The sequence below is a fragment of the Zootoca vivipara genome, chromosome 9 (assembly GCF_965207765.1).
Source record: "Zootoca vivipara chromosome 9, rZooViv2.hap1.1, whole genome shotgun sequence".
Lineage (NCBI taxonomy): Eukaryota > Metazoa > Chordata > Lepidosauria > Squamata > Lacertidae > Zootoca > Zootoca vivipara.
This window is the reverse complement of record NC_142592.1, coordinates 61156170-61180038: the sequence shown is the minus strand read 5'-3', so window position 1 is coordinate 61180038 and position 23869 is coordinate 61156170. Positions and strand designations below refer to the sequence as shown.

The following is a 23869-nucleotide window of genomic DNA, read 5'->3' as shown; positions in this document are numbered from 1 at the left end:
CAGCGAAGATGGGATTTGCAGACCAGCCGTGTATGGAGGCCAGTGATTCTGTCCTTGCTTTAAGGGAACAGACTGCTCAGGCATGAGACTCTTAATATCACGGTCGTGGGTTCGAGCCTCGTGTTGGACAAAAGATTCCTGCATTGCAGGGGGTTGGAATAGATGGTCCTCGTGGTCGCTTCCAACTCTACAGTTCTACAATTCTATGACAGGTCCACACAGGAGAACAGCCCTTCAGAAACCAGTGCATCAGCTTGTCCTCTCTGACCTACCTGGCAGGTACTGATAAGATGAAATCCCATGAGTGGGAGGAGAAGAACCCAGAAAACACTCCTCCATTTACACATCCTCCCTTGTCCTTATCCCATCTAATGTACTGGCTATCTGACAAAGACCAATCACAAAATGCCATTATCCCAGAAGATGGGAGGAGATTGGGTTTTATGCTTTGGTCAACATTTAGCAAGTGATGCTGTAAAGCCAACGGCACGCTTTTGATGCTCTTTTTCGGCTCTGTGTGCTGGCTGGCCATCTTTTAACTCGAGCCAGGTGTTTACATAACTACCACGTCTCCCTCCCCCCAAAAAACTAGCTCAGAGATATTTCATCATGAAGCATACATTTCTCCATTAGGGGGAAGGAAAGAAACCCAGTATTGCTTCAGCTCAGAGTGCAGCAACGCTGCTACAGTGATGTTTAGAAGAAATTGTAAATATTGGCAGGAGGCTGACTGCATTGTATAAACGTTACTGTTGTACTTCTGCTCTGGTAAAAACAGATGAATTGCTCTTTGCTGGTTTATTATAAATTGCAAGAATGCAGCGCTTGTGGTGCATTTTTGTTTAATTTCGTTTTGCTTCTTGCAAACTTGGGAGCCAAGAACTGCTTTACCAAAAGAAAAGCCTGATTAACAATAGCAATTGATCCAGTTTAGGATAGAGTGGAAATCAGAAAGGGGAAGCTGTGCTCTGCTTGAGTAAGCCTTGATTGGTGCCAAGGTGGGTTACAAAAATGCCACTATGAAAAGAAGCACAAATTACATTTGCACAATGCAACAAAAAAACAAAGCGCCCAATGACAAAATAAGAAAACTGGAGCACAGAAAAGTCATGCAGAATATACGAATACTCAAGAAAAGGCCTGGTAATGAGATGCATCTTGAGTAATTGATGAACGGCATACATTTTGACATGAAGCTTATCCAATGCATCGTAAAATCCCCGGATGCACAGCACTGAAATGATTTGAGTGATGGCCAGTAGATACCGGCTTAATGTGGCAAAGCCATACTCGGTCTTAGAAAGGCTTCGTCTGCATGTTATCCCTGCATGTTATCCTCTGAATAAGGGATTGGCCGTTTGGCCATTGTAGAAACAGAGCTTCAGATTTCAAGAGGCTGTTAGAGACAGCAACATATTTACCTGGAAGCACTTATTTTGCTTTTCCTGCCAGGGTGATTTTTGAATTGACAAACCTGCCCTGGTCTTCGTTATTAATAAGAGTGTAATTCCTAGATGCTGTCGGACTACAACTTCCATCATTCCTAGCCAGCTTGGCCAGTGGTCAGATATTATGGGAGTTGTGGTCCAAGAACAGCTGGGCACCCAAGGTTCAGAAAGGCTGGTGTAAGGCGTTCTCAGTTGTTGTTTTGGATAGGGAAAAAAGGTAGAGGGACTTAAGTACAGTAAATGGCATTTCTGTGTGCTGCTCTGGTTCACCAGAAGCGGCTTAGTCATGCTGGCCACATGACCCGGAAGCTGTCTGCGGACAAAGGCCAGCTCTCTCAGCCTATACAGCGAGATGAGCGTGCCACCCCAGAGTCGTCCATGACTGGACCAAACGGACCTTTACCTAAACATTTTTTTAGGGAAGAAAAGCACTGGCTAGGTGTATACTTTAAAACCAGGGTGGGAAAATTCAAGGCCAGACACAGCCCTCCAGGTCTCTCTCTCTGGCCCCCTGGATTCTCCAGGTGATATATCCTTCTTAGCAGGGGCTAAGTGTGGACCCCACACTGTGTGTGCCCCAACATTGTTGTGGAAATGTAATGATGTTGTGATGTGGCATGAGATACAGAAGGAAATGTGGCCCCCAGGCTGGAACATTCCCTAACCCTGTACAGATGGAATCCTGTGATGTGTAAACAAATATTGGCAAGTCTGCAAAGCTTTGTAGTGCTGGAAAGTGGGTAAGAAAGTAATTGCCCAGTTATTAAATTTCTATGCCCCGCTTCTTCTGAGGACCACAGAGCAGTTCACAAAAATGAAGATTCAAAAATACAAAGAGTAAGAAGAAAGATCTTGCTGAATCTGTTTCAGCAGTGGGATAAATGAGCTGTACATCTACAATGAAAGCAGCAATGTCACTATAAGCGAACTACTTTTTCTGTCTCTGAAAAGCTATTGTCTGTCTCCTGCTTTGGAGAGCTTCTCTTTGGCAGCCACAATCCCCTCCCCCCCCCACACAATGGAAACTCTGACACACTCAATCTGCATCTTTTCATCTGCCTCCAGCTCCTCCTTCTGCACATTCTTCAACTTTTTATCCTGTTCAGATGACGAACAAAAAGGTCACCCAAATCCCAGTCTAGTTGGCCTGTACAACGTTGCGGTTAAGTAGTCCAGGGAGCTCATGACTGCTTGAGGGGTACATAATGAACTCAGAACAAAGGGAGGCAACTATCATGCTTATCGGGGGGGGGGGCTTTGGTTCTGGGATGGAAGAAAATTGGTTAGCTGCTGGAAGAAAGCATGGGTGGAATGGAATGATCTTAGGAAATGAAGGTGAGACAGACCCAAGACAGAGGAATTTTTTTTGAAGTTTGCCGTTCAAGATCTAGCTCGCACACACCATCTAAAAATAATGGTCAGGATGAGAGGAATTCCATAGCTAAGGATGGAGAATAAATTTGGTTTGATCTGCATTTTAATGCGAGCCTCCTTAATTCGTATTTCCCAAAACCAAAACGCAGCTTACCCATCAAAACACATGCTTTCATTTTTTTTTTATTGCAACTCAGTTCTCCACCCAGACATATGTATAAAAATGCATATATTGTTGAGAGCAAAGCAACAATGCTTGCCCTGTTACCTGAACCAGTGCAGGTGTGGATAGACAGAAAGGCAACTTGTTCTTCCTCCTCACCGATTCCTTCTCTTTTAGTAACTGCTTGTTGGTAAAGTAGATCACTTCCCTCTCAGGCTTAACTTTAGGATCTCCTACCTAGACAGCCTACCTTCCCAGGTTGACGCCGTCACTTCCCTCCACACCATATGCAGAAACTGCCTTCTTGGCCATTGGATCCACTGTTGGTCTTGTCTGCTCACCTGGTTTAGCCAGTCACTCGAAAACGTTTCCTGGGGTGTGGCCGCTGCCACATGCGGACAACTTCTAGGTGCCCCAGGTGAGAGCTGAGTGCAGGGTGGGGACCAAAGGTGGACAAACTACCTTAGAAGGAGCATGATGTGCCCCCTAAATACACTCCAAATTGTTTATATATAATGTGTGTATAAGGAGAAATGTGCCCTAAAAAAAACAAAAAAACTGTTGCGATGCAGACATAGGAGAAACCAAAATAGGCAGATTCATCTATCCCTATCCATAACTAATTATGATATCCAATGAAACGTTGCACTGGCATTGCAGACCACAATGCCACATGGCAAACCACTTTGCTAGATTTTTAGGTCTACCATTTCGAGGGGGAAAGCAAAAAATTGCATTCTGCAAAGAAAGAGGTACACAGTATGCACACACATCCCCCAAAATTTGGCAGTTTATAAGCTTGACCCAGCCTTTGTCTGAATCAGGGGCAGTAGCGGAGCTTCATGCTGCAGCACCAGGGGGCGGAGAGCAGGCGGGGGCAGGGCTGGCATGCATCCTGGGGGTGTGGCACGCCACCTGCCAGGGCGTGGTGCCCAGTGCGGGTGGGGGGGCAGCCATGATGGCACCCCACCAGGATCAGGATGCTGGGGGCAGTGCTCTCCCCCTGCACTCCTCTTCCTCTGCCAGTGACCAGGGGAAGCCAACATGCTGCCCTCCAGAAATGATAAGGCTATGAGTCCCATCATTCCTGGCCACTGAGCATCCTGGCTGAGGCTGATGGGAGTTGTAGTCCAGCGGCACCTGCAGGCTGCCATGTTGGCTGCATTAAGTAGACAGGGGGTTCTGCTCTGGCTTCTGTCTGTGCTGCCAACGGATTGCCTTCGCCTCTCACTTGGCAGGAGCCTGGCCTGCAGACAGCCAGTTGGCAGCTGAAGCGGTCAAGCTTCCCAGGGTCCCTTTAACCAGCACCTACTATAAAGGGAAGTCCTTGTTTACAAACCTGAAGGCCCTGATGGTAGTGAGGCCTTCCGCCGTCTCTGAAAAGTGGCAGAGGAGAGGCAGCTGGGTGCTGTCATCAAGTTCCTGAAGGTCCCTGTCACCAGTCGAAAGAAGGAGGTGTGTAAATAGCGAAGAACAGATTGTGGAAATTGAAACGGAAAACACAAAATGAAAGAGCAGCAGCAAATGGCAAACAACCTCACTCTTTTAAAGCAGGAACCCTGTTTCAACCTGAGGGCCGCAATTTGTCCTGGGCAACCTCCCAGGGGGCACAAACCAAGGGTGCATATGCCCCAAAATGGGTGTGGCCAGACACATGCCACTCCCCATTCAGGAAAGAGAGATGCTTCCATTCAAGGACACCTTCCAGCCGGGTGAAGTCACTAGAGGGGCACATAGAGCAGGGTCAGTGAATTATGGGGCTGGAAAGGGGGTGTGGTGGGCTGGGTATAGGATCCTGACGGCTGGGTAGAGAGGTCCAGAGGGCCACATTCAGTCCTTGGTCCTGTGGTTTTCCACCCTTGATTTAAAACTTGCTTTTGCTTAATTGGTGGCAGCTACAAGCATCGGAATGATGGTGGAAAACATCAATAGCTATGGAGTTAGACTATATTTGGGGTGGTTGTTTGTTTTTGTTTTAAACCTACTTGGATGCAACTCTGAAGTATTTCTGGATGAAATAGAAGGCTATCCCCAGGGGCACGAGAGCGACCACGAACCACGGCGTGGCATACGAAATTATTCCGATGGCAGACAGGCAGAGCAACGTGGACCGTGAGAGGGATTCCAGAGTCGGGGGAATGTGCTGCACCAAAGATAATTTGCAAGCGTTAGATTAGGCCAACATCCACTAAAGGTTCATTTGTTCACTATTTTATTCATAGCATTCTTCCTCCATAGAACTTGAGGTGGCCTGCTTCTTCATCTATTTTGACCCTAACAATGCTGCCTTTAGGTAAAAACTCCCAAGGTGGCATAAAATACAACTACAAGATTCTGCTATGCCAGGCATCCCCAAACTCAGCCCTCCAGATGTTTTGGGACTACAACTCCCACCATCCCTTACTAACAGGACCAATGGTCAGGGATGGTGGGAATTGTAGTTCAAAAACATCTAGAGGGCTGAGTTTGGGGGTGCCCGCGCTACACTCTTCTAACCAAACACTGGCCTCATTACCTATCGTAACATCTGGCGTCTTCAGATTTGGGGACACAGGACCTCAAAAGACTGGATAGCACACTTGGTTAGAGTGTGGTACTGACAAGTGCCAAGGTTGTAGGCTTGGATCCCCATAAAGGACAGATGCATATTCTTGCATTACAGGGAGTTGAACTAGGTGATCTTCAAGGTCCCTTCCAACTCTATGATTCTACAAGAAAACTCTCTTACTGTTTGTGCATGCATTTCCATTTTCACTATCCTCCTGTTTTCACCCCCTGTTTATCTGGCAGCAAGTCCCACAGGTAACAGCTGCAGTGAGGAGTTCCCCCATCAGGAACTACCTAGCACAGCCATGGGTGCTTGCTGTCACTGCCCATCAGCTGAGCCCCACTTTGATAGCTTGCAGGTGCGGTCTGAACCCAGACCTGTGAATGGACTTGGAAGGGGTTTGCTGCCACGGCCCCCTTTGAACTTTTGACAAATGCCTGTCGTCTCTGCTCCCACATATTTTGGCCTGTGGGGGTGGGGGAATAAAGGCTCTGGACCACCTGAGGAGATCAATGAGCTTACCTGATCGATGATATTTGTGTCGGCAGAAAAGCGGTTGAGAATCAGCCCCAAGGGTGTTGTGTCAAAGAATCTATCAGATGACAAAAATATATAAATGAGGAAGAAGAAGAAGAAGAAGAAGAAGAAGAAGAAGAAGAAGAAGAAGAAGAAGAGAGGTGGAGGAGGAGGAGGAGGAGGAGGAGGAGGAGGAGGAGGAGGAGGAGGAGGAGGAGGAGGAAATCAGTGCTCATATTCTTCTGCTTCCTGAATTATGCCCACATAAAGTACTAGGTGATCCAAGCTGGACTCTCTGGCAACAGAACTCAAGGCACCTTGACCCAAATACCATCATGGCAGCTTTGAGGCTGAGTGCGCTTAGGGCCTGATCTCCACTGAGCTGCAGAGCCACCTACGTAATGGCGAGAGTGAGTACTGCAGCTCATCAGCCTAGCCAGACCAGGTGACTTGAGGAGCCAATAGGAGCCTGCCTGGCTCTATAAAATTACTGCTCCAAGCGCAGTTCTTCAGTCTGAGAAAACACCTTTTTGTGAGCAGTTGCTGAAAAGCCTCACCTCTTTACCAACTTGATTACAAGCCTCACACAAGCCCTATGTTATCTGCCTCTGGGTCCTAAAGGTGACCTGTTTCATTTTCACCGCACCTGATTGGTCCAAGGATGATCTTGTTGAGGAGATCGTGGTGAAGGTTCTTAGCTGCTGTCAGGCCCATCCATTCGACAGTCAAAGACGTGACCAGGCAAAGGACAATCCCTGCCCCACTAAGGATGCTGAACACAGCCACGTAGCAAGTCTATTAAAACAAGGGCAGGAAGAAGACCGGTTTCTCATCCTGAGAAGTAGGGTTTGCATTGAAGTAGAGTATGCAATTTGGTATGCATTGAAAGCAGAATCTATCAAATCTATCGATTGCACACTTTCCAAAACAGTATGCCAACTGAAAGGGAGCTATCTTTTGAAATTCACAATGGTCTGAATTTTTCGACGTAGTACAACAACCAAACACAGTTTGCAAAAATAGAGCATAAATTAGGGGGAAATTGCTTGCAGAAATGTGCACATTATTCAAAACTGCATATTAACATATTTTATTATTAAAATAATACAATAACATTATAATTATAAATTTGCACTAAAATCCTCATGAATTTTCAGGAAGGTTTGTTTAAAAATAATAATGTGCAAATTGCTGCAAAATGCAGAAACATGATGTTAAGAATGGAAAAATGAGAAACTAAGAGAATCAACAATGACAGAGCCTTCCGCCCCTACTGGGAAACAACTTGATTTTCCTTTTATAATGAAAAAAACCCTCAAAGACATGCTTAATTTTGCGGTGCAGTCCAGCTGGTGGGTCATAGTTCCATAGACTTCTGTTTTAGGACACTGTGCACTTCCTATTCAAATTAATTGAATGTTTTTATAGCACTTTGGGGGGAAAGAACGAATTTTTCTGGTCTCCTGTGTGTGCCTGTGGGAATACTGCTGAGATATAAAACTAGATCAGATTACTGCTGAAATTACCTTAGAAGGAATGTCTCTAAGCAGTGGGGTAATAGAAGGGTACAAAGCAAGAAGGATATACCAGTCCAGAAGTGAGCCCCAAGTGTGTCATTTTGCTCCAGGGATGGGGAACCTTAGTCCTAGGCAGGGCTGGCCCTACGGCCAGGCTGGGTGGCGCAGGGCGCCAGGGCGCCTGACCGCCAGGGGGGCACCGCGGAGCTGCGCCCGCCCGCCCACACAGCTCCGGCCGCCCGCCGCACTGGGAAACAGGGCAGGGCGGGGGCGCTGGAGGGATCCATCGCGCCAGGGCGCCAAATATACTTAAGATGGCCCTGGTCCTAGGGGCTGAATTTAGCACTGTGTCTTTCTATCTCGCCCTCAGGACTCTCCATAGGCTGTAACCCTCTTATCAGACATACTCCTTCTCCACAAAATGCTTTGTGCATCCATGTCTAATCTTGCCCCCCTTTCTAAAAATGTATTTATTGGTGTGTTTTTCTTTTTGTAAATCCACCAAAGGACAAAATAAAATAAAATTGGGGGTTGTGGGGTTTTCTCAGGACGGTGGAGGGCGTGTGTGCTGTGCCCATTGGTGGAGAAAATGCTCTGCGGGTGGGAAGAGGGACAAAAATGGGGGGGGGAGTGAGAAATGTCCCTATTTTCATCTCAGGAATTTTGGAGGGTATGCCTCCTTCCCAAATCTAGGCTTGGGGAAGAAGGCTGACCCTGTCAGAGCCCTCATGCCTCCTTGCCCAGCTCTCAGGCCATGCATTGGACCACCCTGCATGTTGTTGCTGTTTATCAACCATAAACCGCTTTAACCTCTGCATGTCGGCCTACCTTTCTGGCTGGCTCCTCTGTGGAACACAATGCCTTGCCATTGTTGGTCATCGATGTCCACTGCGCCAGCCAGTAATCAATTGCAACGATGACCGAGTGCTTCAGCAGCTTTGAGAAGATCATCAGGGAGAGTAAGAGAAACCCTCCTGAGGTGAGGTACTGCCAGCAGGTTTTCCAGGGCATCTTTGTCCTAAGTCTCATGACGGTTGACATGTTGTCATCGTCTTCCTCCTCCTCCTCTTCCTCTGCTAGGTCACAAATTTAACTTAGTCAGTTCGTCTGGTGTATGTATCTCAGGTGCAAGCGGGACGGTCCACATTGTATCTGAACAGGCCTGATTCACACTTCCTGCACTAAAAACATGGATGAGATTGTCCCTGCTCTTCAGATTTTGCGCTTCCCTGGATTTTATGATACAGGCTTTGACTGGGAAAAGTACCCAAAATGTGCAATAAAGAAATGAATTACACATTTTAGGGTAGAATATGTTTAGAAACATAGACACTGAGATGAAATAAGTATTTAAATACAGTGGTACCTCTACTTACGAATAACTCTACTTACGAATGTTTCTACTTACGAATGGAGCTCCGTCTGCCATCTTGGATGTGGTTTAGATAGGATTTTTTCTACTTATGAATTTTTAGATAGGATCTTTTCTACTTACGATTTTTTCTCCCAATGCATTCCTATGGGATTCAACTTACAAATTTTTTCTACTTACAAATGTGTGTTTGGAACGCATGAAATTCGTAAGTAGAGGTACCACTGTATGTATTTTGTGAACAAATGCATAATTAAATACATATTTTCATGGAGTTATAAGTGTGTGTGTAAAAATAACAGATTTATATTGATCATATTGTTCATTGCTGTTATTTCAACCATCCCAGCATCAACCAAAATATATATTTACATTAAAATATACCAGAAATGGTAATGTACAAAAGGTTAAAAGAAGAAGAGAATATTAGAATACATAAGGTTAACGGAACTAATACATTTAAATCATCCAGCTAAAATTTTGTAATTCACTCAATTTAAGATTTCTCAGCTTTTGGGCAGCCCCAAAATCTCACATATCTGTCACAAATGTGCCATAATCAGACAACAAATATGTGGTTTTTCCCTTGATCATGACCATCAGGTATCTTACTTAACAAATTCAGAATGAACTTTGCAACTTTGCCCTTGGTTCAGAATGCAAAGAGCAGAATAAAAATATTTTACTGCTCAAGCACCATATATACAGGGAAGCTATTCTACTGATATATTGCTATAACATCCCTCTAAATAAAGTGAAGGAATAGTATGGAATCGCAAAGCCAGAAATGCTTTTCTAAACAAACCAACTGATAAATCACGTAGATAATTCTCAACTCCATGTGTTAATTTAAGGAAACACAAACATGGAGAGGAAAATTGAATTCATTCATGGAGAGGAAAATTGAATTCATTCATTGAATTCATTCACTGAATTCTTCTTCTTCTTCTTCTTCTTCTTCTTCTTCTTCTTCTTCTTCTTCTTCTTCTTCTTCTTCTTCTTCTCTCTCTCTCTCTCTCAGCACAGGAACAATAAATAAATACAGGATATATCATTACCTTCATCTTCATCTTCCAGCTGAGCTTTCGATTCTCTTGGGTACATAGCTCTTCGGAGAGTCTTCCTTTCCAGGGTGGTCTGGTCAGCTTCCATATCCTACGACCAAGGTTTCAAAAATGAAACTTCTGCAAGGACTACTTAGGCAAGGCGTGGGAAGCTTCAGGTTTGGGAGCCAAATGCAACTTCCCAGGCCTTTCTAACCACACCGGGCTAGGCTCACTGCCCCTGCTACCGCATGTCCTCTTTTAAGTGCTTTTGGCTGGTTGGAATGTGCCTTTGAAATGGGATGACGCTTCTTGTTTGTTTGCCTGCATGGAGGTCTGGAGAGAACCATAGAACTGAAAGGTTGGAAGGGGACTCCAAGGATCACCTAGCCAAATCCCCTTACTTGGAGGCTGGATCTGCTGCTGCTGCTGTGGATCTTCCACCTGAGGTGGAAGTCTCACCTTGCCTTTTAGGTGGGCCAACGCTGGCCAGATCAAAAGAGAGCAGAATGGGCAGCGGTGAAGGGTAGTTGTTCCCCAACAAATGGAGCGAATAAATAACAATTCCGTGAAGGAACGAGGAATGCTGTGTATTCTTACTAGCGGGTGTGCAGCTTGCAGCTAACTCTGGTGCTAAGTGCATTTTAGACTGGATATCTGCATACCTGCCAAGTTCCTCTCTGAAAAATAAGGGACCGGACCGGAAGTAGCATACCGGAAGTAGCGTGGCGGCCATTTTGGAATTGGGCGGAGCATGCTCAGAAGTGACTTTTGATGCTGCTGTGCCCAGTTCCAAAATGGCCGCCACACCAGAAGTCGCGCTGCAGCCATTTTGGAACTGGGCAGAGCAGCATCAAAAGTCGCTTCTGAGCATGCTCCGCCCAGTTCCAAAATGGCCGCCTCGCCAGAATAAACCGGGGAAAAACAAAAAAATCCGTTTTTTCGGCTGGGGACAGCTGGAAAAACAGGGGTTTCCCAGGGAAAACGGGAGACTTGGCAGCTATGGATATCTGTAGACTCCAATCCGCCCAGATCCTTTGTGAAATGAGGTAGCCAAGAATGGCGAAAACACATCAACCAATCACCTGTTGTCGAATTCCTGAAGTGACATTCTGGGTAGAAATGTTTTCACGTGTGAAGCAAGCACGGATTCCACGTTTGGATGGCAAAAGAGGAAAGGAGTCCTGCTCCCCTTATGGAGATACCACCTGATATGTCAATATGGTGGGCTAAATATGGATCCACAGCTTGCCTTGAATGGAGCTCTGCTGTCTGCGTTACCTTTTCCAGTTCCTGGTCTTGGCGATTCATCAGCGTTTTCCAGTGTTCGTAGAGTTCGACATCTTTAGTTTGGATGTCCTTCAGGGTCCCTTCTCTAAGCACGGTGCCATCCTTCATGGCAATGATCTGAGGAGAAAGAGAAGTAAGGAGCAAGGGCCATAGTTCAATTGGCAAAGCAAATCGTTTACATGCAAATTGTTGCGGGTTCAAACTCTGGCTTCTCCAGGTAGGTCTGGGAGAGACTCTTGCCTGAAACCCTGGAGAGCCACTGCCGGCCAGTGTAGACACAACTGAGCTAGAAGGACCAATGGTCTGACTCATTATAAGGCAGCTTTCTAGGTTCCTGATGATGTGCTTGCTTTGGAAATTCAACAACACAAGGGATGGGTGAGTGTGCAAATTTTAATTTCCCTCAATTTCCCATTTCCCTAATCTTAAGATAACCACATTTCTGCATTAATTTGAGTTTTGTTTTTTAAAAATTCTTATGAAAAACTGTCTGCACGTTGGTGTGCATTTCTCCTAATATACACACGTTATATGCAAATTTCTCTAATATGCACACAGTATTTTGCAACTCATGTCCCCTAGTGTAATGTTTTGTTTTGTACATGCCTTTTTATCCATTCTTTCCTATCAGTCCCTATTTTGGGTGGGGGTGGGGGTGGAGAACGGCACTGCAAAATTTGGAGGTGCATGAATATCGAGGGATGCCTGCCTTTCAGTTTGCACATTGGTTCAGGAAAGGTGAATTAGGCAATATTTTAACTGCACTTCTTCCCCACCTCTCAACAACATATATATAATTTGGTCCTTCAGCAAGTTTCCAATCAGACCCATGCAGAGCCTTAGCACAAAATCAGATATACAGAAAACAGCGTCTGGAAAACAAATTGTGTGTTGCATTGCGTGCTTCCTGCCCCATCTGGACTGCGCTATCGTTGCTGACCTTGATGACCCGGCAATTGCTCTATGATTCCAGACTACCAGGAGATTAGCATGGTCTGCTCATGGGTTACGTGCGAGGACTGGATGTGCTAAATCAGCACACCAGAGCCCTGAGATGACATGGCCTGAAACCAGCATCATTTCTCTTCAACAGATGGTCTTCTTAACCAGTTATCTGTGCGGGAGGATCTCCCCAACCCTGAAAACTTTAAGTGAAGCCAGTGGGTTCATTGGTTACGAGCGTCGGACTAGGACCTAAGTGACCAGAGTTCGAACCGACACTCGGCCATGAAGCTTACTGGGAGACCTTGGACTAGCCATTGCCTCTCAGACAAACCTACCTCACAGGGGTACTGTGGGGATTATATGAGATGGGGGAGAACCACGCATGCCACCTTGAGCTCCTTGAAGGAAAAAGTGGGGTATAAGTGCAATAAATAAATAAGGATGAATTCCAAGCGTCAGACATGCATTCATAAGAGCATGAGAAGAACTTGCTGGATCAGGCAAGTGGCCCATCTAGTCCAGCAGCCTGCTTTCGCAGTGGACACAGGGATCATGTGGTGCTTGGTAGCTTCACAGGGGTCTTCTTCTTCTTCTTCTTCTTCTTCTTCTTCTTCTTCTTCTTCTTCTTCTTCTTCTTCTTCTTTCTTCTTTGGCGATCACTCGTAGCTGAGTAAGATTGTCTTCCATGAACACAGTCTTATCAGTGAGTCCATAAGTGACCATGGAGGCCAATTCTGGATCCACACGTCCTTCAACAGTGGGGACATTGGTTTCCATGTGGGAGTTGATCACGGTGTGGATTTGCCAAGTGTGCCTTCCTCTTAGCACGTTTCTCTCTTACGTCCTGAGTTCGAGCGTCTTCAAAGCCCATGACACCTTTGGTAAAGGCTGTTCTCCAACTGGAGCGCTCACAAGCCAGTGTTTCCCAGTGATCAGTGCTTCTACTACATTTTTTTTAGATTTGCCTTGAGATAGTCTTTAAACCTCTTTTGTTGACCACCAGCATTACGCTTTCCATTTTTAAGTTCGGAATAGAGTACAGTGGTACCTCGGGTTACAGACACTTCAGGTTACAAACTCCAGTAACCCAGAAGTAGTACCTCAGGTTAAGAACTTTACCTCAGGGTGAGAACAGAAATCGTGCAGCGGTGGCAACAGGAGGCCCCATTAGCTAAAGTGGTACCTCAGGTTAAGAACGGTTTCAGGTTAAGAACGGACCTCTGGAACTAACTAAGTTCGTAACCAGAGGTACCACTGTAGTTGCTTTGGAAGACGATAACCAGGCATCTGCACAACATGACCAGTCCAACAAAGTTGATGTTGAAGAATCGTTGCTTCGACACTGGTGATCTTTGCTTCTTCCAGTATACTGGCATTAGTTCGCCTGTCTTCCCAAGTGATGTATAATTTTTCCCCTGGAGATACCATTGATGGAATCTTTCAAGGAGTTGGAGATGGCGTTTATAAGTGGTCCATGTTCCACAAGCGTACAGTAAGGTTGGTAGTACAATAGCTTTGTAAACAAGTATTTTGGTTTCCCTGCGAATGTCCTGGTCCTCAAACACTCTGCACTTCAATCGGGAGAAAGCTGCACTCGCAGAGCTCAGGCAATGCTGGATCTCGGCATCAATGTCGGACCTTGAGATAACTGCCCAGGTAGGAGAAGTGATCAACATTTTCCAGGTAAATGGGTGATGTCAGAGTCTTGATAGGACCTCCAGCGCATACTCAAACTATGGAACTCACTCCCCCGGGGGGCAGTGATGACCACCCACGTGGGTGGCTTTAAAAGAGGATTAGACAAATTCACAGAGGAGACGGCTATCAGTGGCTATTAGCCATGATGGCTATCTTCTACCTCCACAGTTGGAGGCAGCAATGCTTCTGAATACAGTAGTACCTTGGTTTAAGTACACAATTGGTTCCGGAAGTCTGTACTTAACCTGAAGCGTACTTAACCTGAAGCGAACTTTCCCACTGAAAGTAATGGAAAGTAGATGAATCCGTTCCAGACGGTCCGCGGAGTACTTAAACTGAAGTGTACTTAACCTGAAGCGAACTTTCCCATTGAAAGTACAGTCGTACCTCGGGTTACGACCACCTCGGTTTGCGAACAGTTCGGGTTACGAACTGCGCAAACCCGGAAGTGTTTTCGGCGCGCGCGATCGCGTGATCTGCGCATGCGCAAAGCTCAAAAATCGCGCTTTGCGCATGCGCAAAATGGCGGCGCCCATCGCGTTCGGTTTACGAACTATTCGGGTTACGAACTGCAATCCGGAACGGATCGCGTTTGTAACCCGAGGTATTACTGTAATGGAAAGTGGATTAATCCATTCCAGACGGGTCCGCGGAGTATTTAAACTGAAAGTAGTCAAACCGAGTCATACTTAAACTGAGGTATGACTGTACCACTTGCTGGAAACCAGGGGAGGAAAGGGGACTCTTGTGTTCATGTTCTGCTCCCTGGTTTCCCCCAGGTTGGCCACTGTGAAAACAGGATGCTGGACTAGATGGGCCATTGGCCTGATTCAGCAGAGCTATTCTTATATTCTTAGTTTGATACGTAAGAAAATTCAGCAATGGGGTTTTTTTTTAGAAATTCCACAATGCATACCCAATCCGCGTGTGGCAGGTACTGCAATTTATGAGTCACCAATACAAGGGTCCTTTTGTCATCCTTCAGAAACTTCAGGATGCCTTCTTGCATCAGGTGATCACTCAGGTGAATGTCCAAGGCAGAAAATGGGTCATCCTAGAATTAAATATATGAAAAGAGGGCATTTTGAATAATACCTGCAGGTCTCGCTATCCCAACATATCTGAAGAAGTGTGCATGCACACGAAAGCTCATACCAATAACAAACTTAGTTGGTCTCTAAGGTGCTACTGGAAGGATTTTGTTTGTTTGTTTCGACTACGGCAGACCAACATGGCTACCTACCTATATCTACCTCAACACAATGTGCTCTCGGGGAAATCATTTCTTAGGCGAATGTTCACATACTGAGTCAACGATCTCCATTGATTCCTATGGGGAAATTTCTACTACGTTCCTGACCGCAGAATTTTGATGCCCAAATGATGGTAAAACATGGAAAAACAATCTGAAACCTTTCAAAAGGCAAACAAGGAAGGGGGGAGCTCTCTTATTTGTCTAATCCCTCCCCCCTCCCCCGGTTTCTGGCAAAATGGCTGCCGTGGACCAGCAAAACACAAAAAGTAAGGCTTGTCAAAGGTTGATTTAGAACAAACAAACAAACAAAACAGTACTGCATGCAGGTCCAGCTGTTTGGATATCTAAATCCGTGCTGTGTATAGCATGCTTATACACTCCTTGTGAATTTTCGTACAAAAGGCATTTGGACAGCACAACCAATTTTTTTAAAAAATAATAATCTAAAAAATAAAAACCAAACAGAATTTAAACTGAAGAAATATGGAAAAAAGCCTTACCAGGAACACAATGTTGGTGTTTTGGTAGAGAGCCCGAGCGACACAGATTCGTTGGCGCTGACCTCCGCTCAAGTTAATTCCCTAATGGGTACGACAGGCCATGCAAAATTATTTCTCTTGAGTAAGTACCAATGGCATCTGATTTGCCAAAGCCTTGAAATAACCAGTTTCTAAAATTAACCCCTCACCCACAAAAACACCTTCAAATTTATGTAATGATGTGTTACATTAAATATTAGGGCTGTTGGTTGCCAAACCTAGACAACAGCTAAGATAGAAAGTGCATCTCAGAAATCAAATAGGGAAGAAAGTATCCCAAAATTACTTGTAAGCTGCAAATGCCCTCTTTTATGAAGGCAGATGACAGAATGTTTTTCTTATGTGGACCTGAACAAAATAAAGCCAACATCCATACAGGTAAAATCTCAAAACAGAAAAATAAATTAAAGTGGATTGTAATACATAAAAGTTATAAAATATCAGTCATGTTTAAAACAAGTCTAAAATAAGATATAAAACTTGATACCTTAAAATATGAAAGTTAAAAGTGAGTTAAAATAATTGACAACAACAATGTCAGATTATGCTATTATTATTATTAAAATTATAGATTAATAATGGTAATGTATGAGAATAGCAACCAGACAAGGATAGGTTCAACCTGGGGAGATTTCCTTTCTGCATTTTTGCAGCCAGAAAGATATATCTAGCCATAGTCACTGTTAATAATTTGTTTGAATCTGTCCATAGGTAGGCCAGATACCATTCACAAGTCCTACCTGGAAATTTTGAGACAAAATATGTCACTAATCTGATTCAGTTCTCTGAGTAGAAATTACAGGCAAAAGGCACATGAGCCAAAGATTGTATATGTAAACTTTTAAGGGGTACCCTCAAATTGTCCAATCCAGCAGAGGGCAAGCAATTAAACCTAGCTTTAGTGAAAACCCAAAACAATTTTTGAGAATGGTTAAATTCTCCAAGTATCTAGCATGGCTTCCTGACATGGGGGCAAAGAAAAACCCCAGATAGATTTGGAGGTAGGGAATCATTCAGGCAAAGGATCCACAGAATACCAAATATCAATGTCCTTAATCCAGCAAGCAATAGTGGATTTCACCTGACGATTGCCCAGGGTAGGCCAAGGGGTTTATGGAAAAACTTAGAAATTGTAATTTGCTGATAAGGCTTTTGAGGTTTTGAATGTTGTTGAGGGCACCTGCCAGTGAACGTTTCCCCGGGTAAAGACCTCAGACAGGGCCGGCCGTAGCATTTGGCAAAGTGAGGCAGCAAAATAGGGGTGTCCTGAAAAGGCAACACATTGCTGGTTACTTAATATATTATTGTAATCAATTTTACTGCCGAGGATTAGGAAAGGCATGTGTGGGACTTCCTCCTGTCTCGGGTGCCAAAATAACTTGGCTGGCCTTGGATAAAAATGCACTTGGGCTTGAGCCCAGGGGAGAGGGGCGCCATTTGCTGCCCTGCCTCAGGCAGCAACATTTCTTGGGCCCGCCTTTGCCCTGGTAAGACAAAGACATCATGCCCTAATAACTGACAAGGGGGGTTCTTCTGGATTCCTGAGTGTTGTGGGCACTGAGGCGGCTTGTGCTGAAAACCAACTTGTGCTGATGTCATTACTAACAACAGCTGCAATCATGGATCCACTTGAACATGGATCCCCCCGTGCGCGCCCCCCCAAGCCGAGCCCCGTGGCCGCCGCCCGGTAAAAAGCCTCACTTGGCCTCGCCGTGGCTCCGGCTGGCTTGCACACACTCATTTCCTGCTGGGCAGAGCCATGGAGGTGAGGGCTCCCTGGCCTGCCCTTCGCCTCCGCAGCTCTGCCCTTCAGGAAGTGAGGAGCAAGCCAACCCCGCCACACCGAGCAGGTGAGCAAGACAGGCGGCGGCTGCCACCCACCGCGCCAAGCGAGGCTTTTTAAGGGAGGCTGGAGGCTGGCAGGGAGAAGTGTCCCCTCCCCGCCAGCCTCTAGCTCTGTTTGGGGGGGCAGCACCGGCACCCCACCCCGTAGCGTGCATGCACAGCGTTGCTACGTAGTGATGCTGTGCATGCGTACTATGTGGCGGCGCTTCGTTCGCCCGTGACCGAGAGCATAAGCACAAGTTCCTCATGCTTGGTTTACCCTTTCTCCAATTTCGGTCTGATCTCCAAATGGCAATAGATCGATGTCAGGCTGCAGAGAACACGCATCTGTGACAGCTTTGTACCTGTTGAAGGAATAGAAGAAACTTGATGCACACAGAGGGATCTCTGGGCAGGGCCAGTGCAAAGACAGGAAGCTGATTTAAACTAAATTATATCATTGTGTCCATCGAGCTTCATACTGTCTGTGCTGAACGGCAGCAGGATTTCAGGCAAGATCTCTCCTAGCTGTACCTGGAAATGCTGGGGACTGAACCTGGAGCCTTCTGTATGCAGAGCATTTCCTCTTCCACTGAGCCATGAGGCAATGGGGAAAGTTCATGACAGACACTAGCAGGAGAAGAGCTAATAGCAATTTTATTCATCTTGTTTTCGTGGCTTGTGCTTGACTTAGGTCTGGACTTAGGTCTGGATTTTACTCCAAGGCAAAGAAGCTCCCAGACTGTCGTCAGGTGATTGACATAGGTGAGCGACTCTGGGGTTTGTGTGCAAACCAGGAGCTGGTCCATTGCCTGTATACAGTTCCCCACTCCTTGCAATATAAGTGCAAAGGTTCGAATTATGGGTTCTCTCTATAAGATGCATGATCTCAACATCACAATTCGTGAGACAACAGGGAAGACTGAGCTGGAGGTGGGAGGGATACCTTTTTTTGCTGCTGTTAGTCATTTCACGCACAGCTTTATTGTGTTCCATAGACCCAAAATATACTGTACAACAATAGTATATCGTCATTTCAGTGGCACTGGGATGGGAAGATTTCCTGGTGCATTGCACCCATCCTCCAAATTAGCAGTTGCTATTCTCCAACTAAAAATCCCCGTTGGGAATCTTTATGGCTTTGCTCCTCCATCTCTTGCAAAGAGCAGGAAGAAGTGTGGCTGTTAGAAGCATTATTCTCTTACCTCTGTTTATTAAATGGACTGCCAAAGGTGATGTTTTCCTCCACCGTAGCATTGAGGAGCCAGGGCTTCTGGGCTGCATAAGCCACAGAGTATCGGTTCCTGGTGGGAGAGGTGAGCGCGTTAGGAGCAGTGGGCAGTCAGAGCTTCTCCCGCACATGGTTTACAGCAAATTGGTAAGAGGCAAAGATGCACGCAAGAGGAAAGCAGCTGTTATAACAAGAGTGAAAGGAGGGGGAGTTGTTTTGTTTTAAGGAGAAGGTTACGTTAAAGGAGCACCCATTCCCTGCCACTGCTTTTTGTTCCCATGATGAACTCCAAGTAAAAAATGTGTACCACGTGTGCCCTATTTAACTGGCCACTCTGACGCTGGGCTCTCCAATGAACATGCACCCAATCAATGTGTTCTTTACAAGCAGGGTCCAGAATGATTTCAAATTGGGAGACAACGTGTTGAGATTCCTGCATTGCAAGGAGATTGGAGGAGATGGCCCTTGGGATCCCTTCCAACTCTGCAGTTCTATGAATCTATCAAGTTGAACTCCGGCTGCATAGATTCCACCATCTATGCATATACATCAGGTTCCATAGAATTGCACATATGTTGGAGCATGCACAGGAGGCTACTCAAAGACAGAAGCTCTCGATGGTTCCTTTGCAAACCCCAGCCATTGGTGGCCACTTCCGCGTTGGCCTTAGCAGATACCTAAGCGTGATAACTGCCGAAAGAAAGCTGAGCATGCTGGGCTGCAGAAGAGAAATGCAAAACAGAGCGGGCAGGATGCCTTGCTCGAATGGCTGGTTGGAACCGTGTACAGGAACACTCCTGTTAGGAGGGAGAATATACTGTAACGTTTTGTTGCAGGTCCCACCTGTAACATTAATGTTCCATCCTTCTTTGATGATAGATCTCAAGGCTCTGTACACAGGATTCCCAGGTGGTAAATAAAGGTAAAGGTAAATGACCCCCGGGTGGTTAAGTCCAGTCAAAGGTGACTATGGGGTGCAGCGCTCATCTCACTTTTCAGGCCGAGGGAGCCGGCGTTTATCCAGACAGCTTTCCGTATCATGTGGCCAGCATGTCTAAACCGCTTCTGGTGCAACAGAACACCGTGATGGAAGCCAGAGTGCACGAAAACACTGTTTACCTTCCCGTCGCAGCAGTATCTATTTCTCTACTTGCACTAGTGTGCTTCTGAACTGCTAGGTTGGCAGGAGCTGGGACAGAGCAATGGGAGCTCACTCCGTTGGAGGGACCAGCAAGCCCAAGAAGCTCAGTGGTTTAGACCACAGTGCCACCCATGTCCCCAACCTTTCCTTCCAGGTACATACTGAAGAAGAAAATCTGCATGGTTTGCAAGCTGCCTTTTGGATTAGCTTATCTCCAATTATTGACCTCATGGAGCAGGGACAGTCAACGTTGTGCCCTCCATATGTTGTTGGACTACGACTGTAGTCGCTGACCAATAGCCTTAGGCAGCATGGCCAAAAGTCAGAGATGATGGGATTTGTAGTCCAGCAACATCTGGAGGGCATCACGTGGACTACCTCTGTCATAGAGGAACCCTTGATAAGCTTCAAAGGAACCCAAGATGGTGCAAATGGCAGTTTGGAAAACTCCTGATGTATCATAGCATTTAACGATGAGCATATAATAGTATTTAATATTTGACAGTATTTAACAGCTTGCATGCGTTTAAAAATATCTGTCAGGATTTGATGGGTGACATGCTTTGGTATTAGTATCTGCCAGCGTTCTAATTAGTTGCATCCAAAAGAGATTAGTATTTGACATTTGACAACTTAGGTGATTTCCTCTCCGGTCCAAATCAATACTATCAAATTAAGCCACTGTGTCTACAGCATTTGAATGTTGCAGTTAAAATGCCACATTCAAAACACAAGTACAAATTCAAATCTTGAATTCAAAATTTCTCATTCAAAATATGTATAACAACTATGGGAAACGCATTAAAAAATTGCAGGCGTTTGTGTGTGTGTGTGTTGTTGTTGTTTTTAAAAAAACGCTGCTACGTTCCATCACAATACGTTTTCCACAAGCTTCACCTGCAGTTTGATAAAAGAGATATGGGTGCTGTGAAATACTGAGTGTTAGTTAGAAGCATTTAATGTAAACTTAGCAAGTTTCCACATTACAGGAGTTTAGAAGGCACAAAAATGTGTTGGACGGTGTTAATTTCCCTTAAGTTATCAGGTATCTGATAACACAGTGGTTCCCAATTGCTGCCACAAGAGCTACTGGTAGAAGCTGAAATGAAAATTCTTCTTAGTTCATAGTGAATGTCTGTGGAATCCCATGAGGTCTGCTCAGAAGCAAGTCTAGTTGAGTTCAATGGAACTTACTTTCTGGTCATTTGATATAGGGTTGCTGCCTGATTCACTGAAACTTGGGAATGAAACTAGAAGAATCATGAAAGGTTGTTTATGTGAAGAAGGATAAGGAAGAGAGGGCTGGTTTCTATTACATGAAGTCACTGGTTCTTGGAGAGTCTTAGCTGTCCAAACTGGGTCTTAAAATTTCTTGTGGCTCATATTCGGATATTTACTTGACCAGGACATTAAACCCATCCCCCACCCCACCCCAGATTGGGAACCACTGCATTGGAGAAGTTTACTAGTTAATATTCTCTAGCAAAGTGTTGTAATTGGGGGAAGGAAACAAGGCGTTGGTTGTAGAAAAGGGAGGGATTCAAAAAGAAGAAGAAGAAGATTCAAGAATAATACCTCCGGCTTGCTTCAAAAGAAGACTCACTTTCATATACACTGCAAGTTATGGTAAACAGTATTTTAGTGGTAGTTGGTGAAAAGATAACAGCAACGAGGTGAGCAAATTTCACATACTTGGGAGAAATATTTGAAAGCAACAAATCAAACTCCTGATGCTGAAGAATAGGGGGAAATACATTTGCATCTGCTACAGATACCAGAACACCACTGAGCTAAAACTGCAACAAGATACCAATAGAAATTCTGACCAATTTCCCACAGTTTCCATTCTGGAGCCCCTACCAGCAACCAACATGGTACACACTGGGCAAGCATTTACATGTGTGTGTGTAGGTGTGTGTGGGTGTGTGTGGGTGTGCCTGCGTGTGTGTGCATGTAAGCTGCCCAGAGTGGCTGTAATTATTATTATTATTATTATTATTATTATTATTATTATTATTATTATTATTACAGTGGTACCTCTACTTACAAATTTAATGCATTCCGAATGCACATTTGTAAGTCGAATCCCATAGAAATGCATTGGGAGAAAAAATTCATAAGTCGAAGCAACCCTATCTAAAAATTCGTAAGTAGAAAAAATCCTATCTAAACCACATCCAAGATGGTGGATGGAGCTCCATTCGTAAGTAGAGTTATTTGTAAGTAGAGGTAACACTGTATTATTATTGCATCTCATGGGATTTGAGATTTTTGACCCTCCATGGGATGTCATAAAAAGTCCTTCAAGATCCCATGCACTCAATTCATCTTTATTGAGATCTCAAAAAGAGATTTCATTCTTATGAGATCCTAAGGTAGGCTTCCTCAACCTCAGCCCTCCAGATGTTTTGAGACTGCAATTCCCATCATCCCTAACCACTGGTCATTCTAGCTAGGGATCATGGGAGTTGTAGGCCAAAAACACCTGGAGGGTCGAGGTTGAGGAAGCCTGTCCTAAGGACTCTAACTTTTTGTGGGATCTCCAAGTCTGGGTCAATATCCCTCACGATAGGCAAACCTCTCACACTCTTTGGAGATTGCTGACAAAGAGGAGAGGGGGCTCCTTGCAAGGGTTGCAGGAAACAAAAACAGGACACTTCCAGACTACTTTTTTGGGGGGTGGGATTCAATCACATGCTGGCAAATTCAGGTCATGCAATTACAGTTGCTTAAGAAGGTCTTGCACAACAAACCCGCTTCCCTAAAAGCTCAGACTTTTTGCAGTAAGGAAAGTGATGGGGAAATGCAATGGAAAGTGTGGGGTGGCATTTGCTTTGTGCAACACCATATATCCTCCCCACAAACAAAGCAGAATGAATGCTCATTAAATCGCCAGCATTATCTAATCTCCCTACAAGCAAATCGGGTTGAGTGCTCAATAAACAGGTCATATGAAAGCAGCCTAAATTTCTCTGCAGCACTGCAATTCTTTATTTCTGTGGTCCTATAACTCCAAATGCTCTTTGGCTTCTTTATGAGCACAACAAACTTTTGTTAAGTCCAACTGTGAATTTAGTTTTCTGGCATGCTTATTTCAAAGTCCCACATCATAGTTTTGAACACCTGTTGGGAGGAAAAAAACCTTTTCATGTAAGACGTACTCTCCTTCCCCAATCTCTTATCCTTCCCACACACCCCAAGACCCCAAATTCCATAAATGACATGTAAACAGCATATACATGCAAATGACAATGGTGCTAAGTATGGCTTCATAGCTTAATATTAATGAAGGTCAAGGCTTCACTGCAACAAGCAATGGGTTGGGCAGGCTAAAATCACACCTGGTAGATGGAAACACATACAAGAGGGAGAAAGCGTCATTGTTAATTAATTCACTACTGCATAGATATGGACTTTAAAAAAACAACAACACAAATCCCAAGAGCATGAGGCAAAGGTTTAGAACAAAGGAAGAAGTATCAGTTGAAGCAAAAGACATATACAGTCGTACCTTGGAAGTCGAACGGAATCCGTTCTGGAAGTCCGTTCAACTCCCAAAACATTCGAAAACCAAAGCACGGCTTCTGATTGGTTGCAGGAAGCTCCTGCAGCCAATTGGAAGCCACGGAAGCCCCGTGCAACTTCTATTCATAACAGGGCTGCTCCCTTTAGAAACTAGGGCAGGGGTATATCTTTTTATTTTGAGGGCCACATTTTCTCACATTAATCTATTAGGAGCAGGCATGGTTGTGTTGAGTGGAACCAGAACCCAAAGTGGCGCTGCGCCGCCTTATTTTCTCTCTCTACCACCACTTTGTCCTCTTTCCGTCACTCTCAAAATCCCCTTTCTCTTCCTCCCTGCTGGGCGAGCGGGGGCAGACTGCTCTTGCCAGAGACTTGCACTGATCACTTGCAGTTTCCATCAGCCTCGGGCAACATGGCCGATGCTCAGGGATGGTGGGGGG

General features: G+C 45.1%; 1 protein-coding gene across 8 annotated transcripts in view; it reads right to left on the bottom strand.

The window, feature by feature from the left end:
- The window catches only part of ABCC9 (ATP binding cassette subfamily C member 9), a 79900-nt gene that overhangs the window by 21678 nt on the left and 34353 nt on the right, over nt 1-23869 (bottom strand). For 2 of the 8 annotated variants that reach the window (XM_035127133.3, XM_035127134.3), the window contains exons 18-29: nt 21480-21518; nt 18738-18836; nt 17813-17897; nt 15670-15750; nt 14831-14968; nt 11263-11388; nt 9997-10093; nt 8395-8642; nt 6696-6844; nt 6056-6125; nt 4971-5128; nt 4325-4417 (exon numbers count right to left, since the gene is read on the bottom strand). In XM_035127133.3, coding sequence (XP_034983024.1) covers nt 4325-4417; nt 4971-5128; nt 6056-6125; nt 6696-6844; nt 8395-8642; nt 9997-10093; nt 11263-11388; nt 14831-14968; nt 15670-15750; nt 17813-17897; nt 18738-18836; nt 21480-21518 — 1383 coding nt within the window. The remainder of the gene's footprint in view (nt 1-4324; nt 4418-4970; nt 5129-6055; nt 6126-6695; nt 6845-8394; nt 8643-9996; nt 10094-11262; nt 11389-14830; nt 14969-15669; nt 15751-17812; nt 17898-18737; nt 18837-21479; nt 21519-23869) is intronic. The other 6 variants (XM_035127136.3, XM_035127137.3, XM_088676996.1 and 3 more) reach the window with 3 other exon arrangements.